Source organism: Rhinopithecus roxellana, chromosome 5, assembly GCF_007565055.1.
Source record: "Rhinopithecus roxellana isolate Shanxi Qingling chromosome 5, ASM756505v1, whole genome shotgun sequence".
Taxonomy (NCBI): domain Eukaryota; kingdom Metazoa; phylum Chordata; class Mammalia; order Primates; family Cercopithecidae; genus Rhinopithecus; species Rhinopithecus roxellana.
Window position 1 is genome coordinate 42,675,047 of NC_044553.1, and position 13,798 is coordinate 42,688,844.

The 13,798-nt window shown below is 42.2% G+C and overlaps 1 protein-coding gene across 3 annotated transcripts in view; it reads right to left on the reverse strand.

Moving 5' to 3' along the window:
• DNAAF4 (dynein axonemal assembly factor 4) overlaps positions 1–13,798 on the reverse strand; it is an 81,191-nt gene that overhangs the window by 22,075 nt on the left and 45,318 nt on the right. For all 3 annotated transcript variants that reach the window (XM_010372570.2, XM_010372571.2, XM_010372569.2), the window contains exons 6-7: positions 4,816–4,961; positions 1,706–1,815 (exon numbers count right to left, since the gene is read on the reverse strand). In XM_010372570.2, coding sequence (XP_010370872.1) covers positions 1,706–1,815; positions 4,816–4,961 — 256 coding nt within the window. The remainder of the gene's footprint in view (positions 1–1,705; positions 1,816–4,815; positions 4,962–13,798) is intronic.

The window sequence follows — 13,798 nt, forward strand, 5'->3', positions numbered from 1 at the left end:
GCTCAGGCCTGTAATCCCAGCACTTTGGGAGGCTGAGGTGGGTGGATCACCTGAGCTCAGGTGTTTGAAACCAGCCTGGCCAACATGGTGAAACCCCATCTCTACTAAAAATACAAAAATTGGCCGGGTGCGGTGGCTCAAGCCTGTAATCCTAGCACTTTGGGAGGCCGAGATGGGCGGATCACGAGGTCAGGAGATCGAGACCATCCTGGCTAACACGGTGAAACCCCGTCTCTACTAAAACATACAAAAAACTAGCCGGGCGAGGTAGCGGGTGCCTGTAGTCCCAGCTACTTGGGAGGCTGAGGCAGAAGAATGGCGTAAACCCGGGAGGCGGAGCTTGCAGTGAGCTGAGATCCGGCCACTGCACTCCAGCCCGGGCGGCAGAGCAAGACTCCGTCTCAAAAAAAAAAAAAAAAAAAAATACAAAAATTAGTTGGGCGTGGTGGCAGGTGCCTGTAATCCCAGCTACTCAGGAGGCTGGGGCAGGAGAATCACTTGAACCTGGAAGGTGGAGGTTGCATGGAGCCAAGACTGCGCCATCACACTCCAGCCTGGGGGACAAGAGTGAGACTTGGTCTCAAAAAAAAATAAAAATAAAAATCCATATACAAATGAGTAAAATGACTGCCCAGATATAAGATAATTTCTGGGATAATATGGTAATCTTTTTTGTGTTTACACCACTGACCTGAAAGGCAGTAAGATGGTACTCTTTTAAAAATGGATTTGAATAGGTCCCACACTGGGGCTCATGCCTGTAATCCCAGCACTTTGGGAGATCAAGGTGGACCAATCACTAGAGGTCTGGAGTTCAAGACCAGCTTGACCAACATGGTGAAACCCCGTCTCTACTAAAAATACAAAAAATATTAGCTGGGTGTGGTGGTGGATGCCTGTGATCCCAGCTACTTGGGAGGCTGAGGCAGAAGAACTGCTTGAATATGAGGGGTAGAGGTTGCAGTGAGCTGAGATTGCACCACTACACTCCAGCTTGGGCGACAGTATGAGACTCTATCTCAAAAAAAAAATAAATAAAATAAATGGATAAGAATAATCAAGCTCTAGCTTTGCAAAAACCTGTTTTTATGGGGGACATCAGGAAGGACTTATGTCAAATGTAAAAGGGATTTTAAAAGGAATTTTAATAAGCATTCCAAAAGATGTAATTTTTTTTCATTTTTATGACATTTAAATAAAAAAATAAAATTAGAGCCTCATTGCCTTGTTATCTGACTTTTTAAATATGGAGGCCCTGTCTACCTTATTTGCTTATTTGGATTATCTTTCCCCAACAATACACAAACAGACAAAATATTTAGAGAATGCGATAACTACTTTTTTTGTTCAAAGACAGGGTCTCACTCTGTTGCCCAGACTGGAGTGCACAGGCACAATCATAGCTCACTACTGCCATGAACTCCTGGGCTTGAGGGATCCTCCCGCCTCAGCCTTCCGAGTAGCTGGGACTACAGGTGCTCACCACCATGCCAGGCTAATGTTTTATTTTGTTTGTTTTTTTCGTAGAGACAAAAATCTTGCTTTGTTGCCCAGGCTGGTCTCGAACTTCTGGCTTCAAGTGATCATCCCACCTCGGCCTCCCAAAGGGCTGGGATTATAGGCACAAGCCACCATACTCGTCCTCTGATAACTACTAATGTCTTCATACATGATAAAGCTCATGATCAGAGTTCAAACAACTTACTTTCCTTTATCCTTCAACCATTCGGGGTTCTTTTCTTCTTCTTTTAAATCGCAAAGTTCAGGAATGTCAGTATTCATTGCTCTTCGTGCCTCAGCTTGTTTGTGTAGCCACTAGAATGAGAAAGAGGTCCTATGAAGAATAAAAAGGTCTTTTTTTTTTTTGAGACAGAGTCTCGCTCTGTCGCCCAGGCTGGAGTGCAGTGGCCGGTTCTCAGCTCACTGCAAGCTCCGCCTCTCGGGTTTATGCCATTCTCCTGCCTCAGCCTCCGAGTAGCTGGGACTACAGGCGCCCGCCACCTCGCCCGGCTAGTTTTTTGTAATTTTTTTAGTAGAGACAGGGTTTCACCGTGTTAGCCAGGATGGTCTCGATCTCCTGACCTCGTGATTCGCCCGTCTCGGCCTCCCAAAGTGCTGGGATTACAGGCTTGAGCCACCGCGCCCGGCCCTAAAGGTCTTTTTTTTAATTAACATTTCCTTTTAGATTTTCCATCTTCCTCCAGTGGATGGAAATATTATTTGTTATGCACTGAATGTTTGTGTCTTCCCCACCTCTCCTCCAAATTGATATACTGAAGCTTTAACCATCAATGTGAATCAGTATTTGGAAGTGGGGCCTGTGAGAGGTAATTAGGTTTCGGTCATGAGAGGAGAGCCTCCAGAATGAGTTTAGTATCCTTATAAGAAGAGAAAGAGATCAGAGCTCCCCCACCCACTATGTGGACACAGTGAGAAAGTGGTTGTCTACAAGTTATGATGAGGGCTCCTACCAAGAAACATGCTGACACCCTGATCTTACATTTCCCAGCCTCCAGAACTATGAGAAATGACTCTTCATTGTTTAAGCCACCCAGTCTATGGTATTTTATTTATAGCAGCCAGAGCAGATTAACATACTATTTGATAATGGTAATTTTTTTTTTTTTTTTTTTTTTTTTTGTCTTGCTCTGTCACCCAGGCTGGAGTGCAAATTGGCACAATCTCGGCTCATTGCAACCTCCACTTCCCAGGTTCAAGTGATTCTCCTGCCTCAGCCTCCTGAGTAGCTGGGATTACAGGGTATGCCACCATGCCCGGCTAATGTTTGTATTTCTAATAGAGACGAAGTTTCACTATTTTGGCCAGGCTGGTATTGAACACATGACCTCGTGATCCACCCACCTCGGCCTCCCAAAGTGCTGGGATTACAGGCATGAGCCACCCCACCTGGCTAAGGATGGTGATATTAATCTTGCAATATTTATACATTGTTAAACTTTTTTTTTTTTTGAGACAGAGTCTCACTCAGTTGCCCAGGCTGGAGTACAGTGGCACAATCTCAGTTCACTGTACCCTCCGCCTCCCAGGTGCAAGCGGTTCTTCTGCCTCAGCCTCCTGAGTAGCTGGGACTACAGGCATGCACCACCACGCCCAGCTAATTTTTTGTATTTTTAGTAGAGACGGGGTTTCACCATATTGGCCAGGCTGGTCTTGAACTCCTGACCTTGTGATCCACCCGCCTTGGCCTCCCAAAATGCTGGGCTTACAGGCTGGAGCCACCATGACTGGCCTTAAACTTTTTTTAAACCTCATTAGCTGGTTGAAATATAATAGATAGAAGTTTCTAGCCAAATTTCTTGTTTTCTGGGAGTTCATGTGATATTATTATTATTATTATTATTATTATTATTATTATTATTTTTCCTGAGATGGAGTCGCACTCTGTCCCCCAGGGCTGGAGTGCAGTGGCATGATCTCAGCTCACCATAATCTCCGCCTCCTGGGTTCAAGCAATTCTCCTGTCTCAGTCTACTGAATAGCTAGGATTACAGGCATGTGCCAGCACGCCCGGCTAATTTTTGTATTTTTAGTAAAGATGGGGTTTCACCATATTGGTCAGGCTGGTCTCGAACTCCTGCCCTTGTGATCTGCCCACCTCGGCCTCCCAAAGTGCTGGGATTATAGGCGTAAGCCACCATGCCCAGCCTATGTGATTATTATTTTACCTTTCTTCGTTATAGTATTTTCATTTTTCTATACTGAAAAATATACAGAAGGTCACTTGAGCCCGAGTTCAAGGCTACAGTGAGCCATGATTGCCCCACTGTACTCCAGTCTGGGCAGCAGAGCAAGACCCCAACTCTAAAAAAATAAAAAGGTGTGTGTGTGTGTATGTGCATAAACACAATTTAAAAATAATTCTAACTGTATAATTATAGAAATGTTACAAATACAGAAAATACATTGTTTAATAACACAAAATAATTAATATTTATATTGTCATTGTCTTTTTTTTTTTTTTTTGAGACTGAGTTTCGCTCTTTCACCCAGGCTGGACTGAAATGGCGCAATCTTGGCTCACTGCAACCTCCGCCCCCTGGGTTCAAGTGATTCTACTGCCTCAGCCTCCCGAGTATGCATCCAATTATAGGTATGCACCACCACCACGCCTGGCTAATTTTTTGTATTTTTAGTACAGATGGGGTTTCCCCATGTTAGTCAGGTTGGTCTCGAACTCCTGACCTCAAGTGATCCACCCATCTTGGCCTCCCAAAGTGCTGGGATTACAGGCGTGAGCCACTGCGCCCGGCCTACTGTACATATATTAAATCAGTGTTCTCTTATCACTATTCTAGCGCCAAAAAAAATCTGCAAAATATATTTTCTTATAAGGAAATTCTAAAATATATTCATGACATTATTTATTTAGTGTAATAAATACTTAAGAAGCGCAGAACCAGTACTAATTTCTTTTTTTTTTTTTTTGAGGTGGAGTCTTGCTCTGTCGCCCGGGCTGGAGTGCAGTGGCCGGATCTCAGCTCACTGCAAGCTCCGCCTCCCGGGTTCACGCCATTCTCCTGCCTCAGCCTCCCAAGTAGCTGGGACTACAGGCGCCCGCCATCTCGCCCGGCTAGTTTTTTTTTTTTTTGTATTTTTAGTAGAGACGGGGTTTCACCATGTTAGCCAGGAAGGTCTCGATCTCCTGACCTCGTGATCCGCCCGTCTCGGCCTCCCAAAGTGCTGGGATTACAGGCTTGAGCCACCGCGCCCGGCCACCAGTACTAATTTCAATAGATGAAATAAAAATAAAGTATTTTCATTTGTGGTAATTGTAACTACAGTAAGTATATCTACCTCCTCCTCTTCTGCTACTTGTGATTCACGAAGAGCTGTTGGGAATACTCGAGGGGTAAAGTTGATTTTAATACTGCCAACAGAACGAGGAGCAGGAATACTGTCTTCCTTTAACTTCTCAGTAAATATATTTTCTGAACTTCTCCCTTTAAAAACAATGGTAGCAAGCAAGTCACTTATTTCTCATTTTCTAGTTAACCATCGACTGACCTTTAATTACACATCAAAGCCAACCCCCAAGTCCTAAACAAATAAATCAAATATATTTTCTGCAAGAAAAAAATGCAAAATTTAGCACTGATAATACAGCAGCCAAAGACTTACCTGCTCTTTATCAATGGCCTCAGCTACTTTTCTGGGGTTCTGTTTTTAAAACCAGTGTTTAATTCACATCAACTCTAAGGGAGGATACTTTAGGCAACTCAACATCAACTCTAGAGAAGAGCACATAGGCAAAACCACCACTGCCAATACCACCTCTATCTCCTTAAACTCTATAGCAATATCTCCTATATACATTATCTCCTATATGCTTTCTTACAATAGTGTAAAAAGTTTTAGCCATTAAAGAAAACGAATGAGAATTGGTGGCAAGGACGGGCACAGCGGCTCATGTCTGTAATCCCAGCACTCTGGGAGGCCAAGGCGGGCCAATCACCTGAGGTCAGGAGTTCAAGACCAGCCTGGCCAACACAGTGAAACCCTGTCTCTACTAAAAATATAAAAATTAACCAAGCCTGTGGCGTGCACCTGTAATCCCAGCTACTTGGGAGGCTGAGGCAGGAGATTTGCTTGAACCTAGGAGGCAGAAGTTGCAGTTAGCCGAGATCGCGTGTTGGAGACTCCATCTCCAATAAACAAACAAACAAAAACTTGGAGAGGGTCTTGACTAGACATTTCAAAGGACTGGAGCAAGGAGGGAAAAAGCCCTCTTAGACTCAAACATGAAAGCCAAATAATGTGATAACAGAGGTGATCCCATCTGCCAGGATGGCCTTGTGGAACACAGTCATTCAGTACTGTTGCATAACAAAGTATGACATTAAAGATAACTAAATTTTTATCTTTATTTGATCTGCCCATTTGGGACTTTATTTTATAATGCTTGGCTTGAACCTACCTAATATAAGGTCCCAATAATTTTATATCCAAGTTAACTGTTGCTCACTCATAATGGTAAAAGACATTTCTAGGTATGTAAGAACTCAGCCAACACTACCTAGTCATCTTTTCTGAATACATTACTCAAAGAAATGTTCCAGAACACAGAGAAATAACATTAAGAACCCAGGAGTGGCAAACTTGAGAGCAAAATGAAAAAGAATGGGTTTTCTAAAGCAGTGGAGAACACACCAAAAATGTTGTAAATCGTATCTTTTTTTTTTTTAGAGATAGGGTTATTACTCTCACATAGGCTGGAGTGCAGTGATGCAATCACAGCACACTGCAGCCTTGAACCCCTTGGCTCAAGCAATCCTCCCATCTCAGTCTCTCAAGAGCTGGGACTACAGGTGTACACCACCATGCATGGCTAATTTTTTTTGTTTGTATGCTTTTTTTGTAGAGATGGGGTCTTGTTTTGTTGCCCAGGCTGGTCTTGAACTCCTGGGCTCAAGCAATCCTCCCATTTTGGCCTCTCAAAGTGTTGAGATTACAGGTGTGAGCCACCACACCCAGCCTGTAAATAATAGTTTTAAATACTAATACAAAAGAAGGAAAACAGGTCGTGGCGCAGCGGCTCACACCTGTAATCCTAGCACTTTGGGAGGCTGAGGCAGGTGGATCACTTGAGGTCAGGAGTTGGAGACTGCTTGGCCAATATGGTGAAACCTCATCTCTACTAAAAATACAAAAAATTAGTCAGGCGTGGTGGCGGGCACCTGTAATCCCAGCTACTTGGGAAGCTGAGGCAGGAGAATCACTTGAACCTGGGAGGCAGAGACTGCAGTGAGCCAAGATTATGCCACTGCACTCCAGTCTGGACAACAGAGCAAGTCTCACCAAAAAAAAAAAAAAAAAAAAAAAAAAAAAAAGAAAAGAAAAGATAAAAGAAAAGAAAAAAAAGAAGGAAAATAGAATAGAAAGTGAAAACGAAGTATACTTCATTTTACTTCAGATTACTATTAATACTAATGATTAATACGATATAGAACATGCAGGAAATCATCACTGTTATCCCATGAGGAAAACCAAAAAAAACTATTTTGCTACAGAAAAACAAATCTTCATGTGTTTATAAAAAATATTAAAGTGACCACTAGTTACAGTAAAAATAAGATATATAATTTCCAAACTCGTGTATCTAATTTACAAACTCTTCTATTTGCTATTTGCAAATTCAAAACGTAAAAAAGAAATTTGCTGTTTGTAGCAACACAGGTTACAACTTTTACTACAAAGTTTTACATGCAATTTTATGAAAAGGTAAAATGTTATGAACACATACAAATTCTTAATAAAAAATAAATAAACAAAAGGTTCAATATATAGTTCAGTTTCAAAAGTAAGTAAAGGAAAGGCCTCATCACCGAATTTAAAGCCAGGGTCATCTCAAAAGTGAACACAAAGCTGTTTGGAAAGATTTTAGATGCAAATAGATTAATATCAATGGCTGGAGAATGGAAATTTAATGCTGATATAGGTACAGAGGTGGGAAGGTGTAAATGAAACTAGAATCATAGAAGGGCGGCACCTCCCGGGTTCAAGTGATTCTCCTGCCTCAGCCTCGCGAGTAGCTGGGATTACAGATGTGCACCATGCCCCGCTAGTTTTTTTGTATTTTTAGTAGACACGGGTTTCACCATGTTGGCCAGACTGGTCTTGAACTCCTGACTTCATGATCCACCCGCCTCGGCCTCCCAAAGTGCTGGGTTTATAGGCGTGAGCCACCGTGCCCAGTGGGCGTCACTCTTAGTGAAAAGGATGCTTATACGATCTCTGCTCACTAGTCTTAGAAAGTAAAGCTTGGAAAAAATGTCTCTTGTAAGAAATTGAAGCTCCAGGTATTCCTCATCAACAAGTCTTTTGTAAAAAAGAATATATGATATTTCCTCAAACATACACACAAAGAAGTTTTTGCAGAAGATTAGTGGTCAGGCACAATTCGCAAGAGGAAACAATCCTCTTCCGAACAATCAGCAGACACAACAAATCAGACGAGTGGCTCCCTAAGATTTTGAAATAGCATGACAATCTGAAAGAGATGAATCATTTTAAACATACCCACTTAAAGACAGTAAAGACAGGCTAACATCAATAATGAAAACTAAGAAGCCAGTGACAAAGAACAGAGAGGTGTGGAAAAAAAACAGAACTTTCAAAATGAAAAATATTGTCACTGAAATTAAAAATATCTTGGACAAGTATAACATAAAATTAGTAATGGTTCAAGAAAATTTATAAACTAGAAGATAGATCTGAGATATTATACAGAACATAGCTGAGGAAGATAAAGAGAATACAAGAAAGTTGGCCAGGTGTGGTGACTCAAGCCTGTAATCCCAGCATTTTGGGAGGCCAAGACAGGTGGATCGCTTGAGGTCACGAGTTCAAGATCAGCATGGCCAAAATGGTGAAACCCCGTGTTTACTAAAAATACAAAAATTAGCCTGGTGTGGTGGTGCACATCTGTAGTTCCAGCTACTAAGGAGGCTGAGGCAGGAGAATTGCTTGAACCCAGGAGGCAGAGGCTGCAGTGAGCTGAGATTGTACCACTGCACTCCAGCCTGGATGACAGAGCAAGACTCCGTCTCAAAAAAAAGAAAAACATCTGTGTAATTTAAAAATACATACTGAAAACAAGAGAACACAATAATGTAATATTTGTTTGTTTTTGTGTTTGTTTTTGAGACAGAGTCTCACTCTGTCACCCAGGCTAGAGTGCAGTGGCGCGATCTCGGCTCACTGCAGCCTCTGTCTCCTGGGTTCAAGCAATTCTCATGCCTCAGTCTCCCAAGTAGCTGGGATTACAGCTGTGTGCCACCACAGCCAGCTAATTTTTGTATTTTTAGTAGAGATGGGGTTTCACCATGTTGGCCAGGCTGGTCTCGAACTCCTAGCCTCACGTAATTCGCCCACCTCAGCCTCCCAAAGTGCTTGAGATTACAGGCATGAGCAAAGAAGGTAAATTACCAGCCAAGAAGGTAATATTTGAAGACAATAGTTTTGAAATTCCCAGAACTGATGAATGACAAAGTTCTCTGAGTGATAGCATGCTCCAAGTTATGATATTATGAGACAAATAAACATAAAATTGAACTTATACTAATGAACCCACAATATACCAAGGGGAAGAATTTTAAAACAACCAGAAACAAAGGATAGATTACTTTATTAAGGATCAAGCTAGATCAACTGCACTCCATCCTGGGTGACAGGGTGAGATCCTGTCTCAAAAAAAAGAACAATATTAGAAATTAGTAAATTATATAACTATAGATAAAGTAGAGATAAGCAAATAAAAACTTTATAGAAATGAATTTGAAAAGATAAAACGCACAATTTAGAAGACAAATTACCAAAATTGACTTTGGAAAATTTCAATAATCAATAACTATTATAGAAACTAAATCTATTTTGTTTTTCAAAAAACCTCCATAAAAAAACTCCAGACCTAGACAGTTTTAGGGGAAGTTTTACTAAACTTTAAAACAAAAGATATTTCTCTTACCTAACTATATTGTTTCAAATAATAGAAAAATAAAAATGCTCTATAGTATATGGGTCTGGTACAATTTTGTATAAAATCTAGACAAGAACAGTATGAGGAATGAAAAATATAACTAAATCTCAATATGAAGATAAATGTGACAATTGCTTATAAAATATTAGCAAATTGAAAATATATATATATATATATATATATATATTCAATCTAAATGACTTTTTTTTTGTTTTTTTGAGACAAGGTCTCACTCTGTCGCCCACACTGGAGTGCAGTGGCGTGATCTTGGCTCACTGCAGCCTCTGCCTCCTGGGTTCAAGTGATTCTCCTGCCTCAGCCTCCTGAGTAGCTGAGACTACAGGTGCACACCACCAGCCTGGCTAAGTTTTGTATTTTTAGTAGAGACAGGGTTTCACCATGTTGCCCAGGGTGGTCTGGAACTCCTGACCTCAGGTGATCCACCCACCTCCGCCTCCCAAAGTGCTGGGATTACAGGAGTGAGCCACCATGCCCAGCCTCTAAATGAGTTTTCAACATGCCAAGTCTCACTGTTAAAGTAGTAAAGACATATAACCTGGTGGAAATAGCACAGGTTTCAGATGCAGAACAGATCTGGGTTCAAATTCTGCAAGTTTACTTATTCATAGTTATCTTTTTTTTCTGAACATCTATTTCCTCTAAAATAAGAATAGCAGCACTTAGACTGAAGTGTTGTGAAGACTGAGTGACCCAAGCAATAAAATCCCCTGGCACATAGTAGTCACTTAATAAATGTTAATTATTATTATTATTATATATGTGATTTTAAACTAAAATGTTATAGGAATTCAATGACTTATGTAAGGAAAATACTAAATATTTCTTTTTCTCTCTTTTTGAGATGGAGTTTCACTCTTGTTGCCCAGGCTGGAGTGCAATGGCACGATCTCGCCTCACTGCAACCTCCACCTCCTGGGTTCAAGCGATTCTCCTGCCTCAGCGCCTCCTGAGTAGCTGGGATTACAGGCGCCCACCACCATGCCCGGCTAGTTTTGTATTTTTAGTAGAGACAGGGTTTCTCCATGTTGGTCAGGCTGGTCTTGAACACCCAACTTCAGGTGATCTGCCCACCTCAGCCTCCCAAGTTCTGGGATTACAGGCATGAGCCACTGCACCCGGTGGAAAATACATCCAAAACAAAGTTTAATATTCTAAAATTAGATAAAACCAAACCCGTAGCTTTCAATATAGAATTATATTCATTGGGAGGTAGGAGGGAAAATGGCAGATCGGAGACAGGATTAACATGCAGCTGTCACTTGGATGGACAGAACAGCATCTGGAGACTCGCACTGTGAACTTTTACTCCAAGAATCACTTCAGGAACACCACAAGAAACACCGTAGGAAACCCGAAAGAATTCACAGACCCTTTGAAAGAAGTGGCTTGCTGCTGCAAATGCCACAAGACAGCTGAAAAACTGAGTTCCCAAAGTGTGAGGAGAAAAAGGTCAGTCTCTGAACATACATCCCCACTGGGGAACCTGAAAATCCAGATCACAGGGGAAGGATTTAACTTTACCCAGAACCGAAATAGATTTAGGGAGCTGAGCAAAATATAGAAGTAGAAGAAGCAACAGGAAGAGTCCTGTAGGCACTTCCATCCCCAGCTGGAGTCCAAAGAAGCCATTCCTGGCCTGATCCCACAGAGGTCCTTGGAGAAGGGAAGGCAGCCAGTGGAAATGAAGCGGGACCACAGGGTGAAGGAGGCTTGCAGCTGAACTTTGTAATAATTTTGACTGAGCAGGAATTTTCCTAAGCAGAAATTGGTGGCGGGCGGGGGGGGCAAATGGGAAATACAGATGCGAGTGCAGAAGCCACAGCCAATAGTGTGGGCAGGCAGAGACTGGTGAGGCCTAAGAGCCATCTTGCTTTCTCAGTGGCAAGGCTTATAGTCTGGGGCAAGATCTCAGCCCTGCTCACCGACTGCCTGGATATAAACTCAGTGCAGTTGGGGTGGCATGGCCGGAGTGAGACTGGCCTTGGTGGCTGACTGGGAGTTGGGTGAGGCCTGTCACTGCCGGCTTTCCCCTACCTCCCTGGTGACCTGTATGGCACAGCAGAGGCAGCCATAATGCCCCTGGGAACATAATTCCATTGGCCTGAGATTCACCCCTCCACCCCCACTGTGGCCACAGCAAGCCCCACCCAAGGGGAGTCTGAGCCCAGACCCAACTAACCTTGCCCCCACCTGATGGTTTTTCTCTACCTGCTCTATGACCCTGCCCGTCACCTGAGAAACCCGAGTACTTGTCCTGACCAACATCAAGATTATATCTCTCTTCTATACTGCAGCTGGTGCCCTTTTGGAAGTGCCACCTCCTGGCTGGAGCCCAACCAACTCAAGCCTCTGTAGCAATTCATAACAGAACACCTCTGCTCCAAAGGAGAAAACAACAGCTAATTCCACTTCCTGCAATACCCTGTCTAGCCAGAGGTCCTGAGTCTGTCCACGTGACAACTTCACTGCTAGCATAACCAGTACTTGAAGTGCACTAAATGAAATTACAACAAAAGACTCCAACAGCATCCACTTCACTCACCTGCCACCACCAGAACAGGTGCTGGTATCCATGGCTGGGAGACCTGCAGATTACATCATAGGGCTCTTTGCAGATACTCCCCAGCACCAGCCTGGGGCCCAACTGGTTGGCTAGAACCAGAAGGGCAGTAACAATCACTGCAGTATGGCTCTCAGGAAGCCCCATCCCTAGTGGCAGGGGGAGGGCACCATATCAAGGGAACGCCCATGGGACAAAAGAATCCGAACAGTAGCCTTTGAGTTCCAGATCTTACCACTGAAACAGTCTACTCAAATAAGAAGGAACCAGAAAAGTAATTCTGGTACTATGATAATACAAGGTTCTGTAACACCCCGAAAAGAATACACTAGCTCTCCAGCAATGGATCCAAACCAAGAAGAAATCTTTTTTTCTTGGTTTTTTGCCAAGAATTATTGCCAGATAAATAATTCAGAAGGTTGATTATTACGGTCCTCAAGGAGGCACTAGAGAAAGGTGAAAATCAACTTAAAGAAATTAAAAAAAAAATACAGGAGGATATGAATGAAAAAGTCTCCAGAGAAATAGATATTATAAAGAAAAGATAATCAAAATTTCTGGAAATGAAAGACACACTTAAAGAAATGCAAAATACACTGGAAAGTTTCAACAATAGAACTAAACAAGTAGAAGAAATAACTTCAGAGCTCAAAGACAAGGCTTTCAAATGAACCCTATCCAACAAAGACAAAGAAAAAAAGAATTTTAAAAAATGAACAAAGCCTCCAAGAAATCTGGGATTATATAAATGAGCAAACATAAGAATAACTGGTACTCCTGAGGAAGAACGGAAATCTAAAAGTTTGGAAAACATACTTGAGGGAATAATCGAGAAAAACTTCCTTGGTCTTGCTAGAGATCGAGACATCCAAATACAAGAAGCTCAAAGAACACCCAGGGAATTAATTGCAAAAAGATTATTGCCTAGGCACATAGTCATCACATTGTCTAAAGTAAAGATGAAAGAAAGAATCTTAAGAGCTGTGAGGCAAGGCCGGGCACAGTGGCTCACACCTGTAATCTCAGCACTTTGGGAGGCCAAGGAGGGTGGATCACAATGTCAGGAGTTCGAGACCAGCCTGGCCAAGACGGTGAAACCCCGTCTCTACTAAAAATACAAAAATTAGCCAGGCGTGGTGGCGGGTGCCTGTAATCCCAGCTACTCAGGAGTCTGAGGAAGGAGAATTGCTTGAACCCGGGATTTGCAGGTTGCTGCGAGCTGAGATCGTGACACTGCACTCTAGCCTGGGTGACAGAGCAAGACTGTCTAAAAAAAAAAAAAAAAAGGAGCTGTGAGGACAAAGCATCAGGTAATCTATAAAGAAGAACCTATCAGATTAACAGCAGACTTCTTAGCAGAAGCCCTGCAAGCCAGAAGGGATGGTGGTCTAATCTTTAGCCTCCTTAAACAAAATAATCATCAGCCAAGAATTTTGTATCCAGTCGAACTAAGCTTCATAACCAGAGGCGAGATAAAGTCTTTTTCAAACAAACAAATGTTGAATTTGCCACTACCATGTCAGCACTACAAGAAATGCTAAAAGGAGTTCTAAATATTGAAACAAAACTTCAGAATATACCAAAATAGAACCTCCTTAAAGCATAAATCTCACAGGACCTATAAAACAACAGCACAATGAAAACAAAATATGGTATAAGGCAACAACTAGCATGATGAATAGAACAGTACCTCACATCTCAATACTGACGTTGAATGTAAA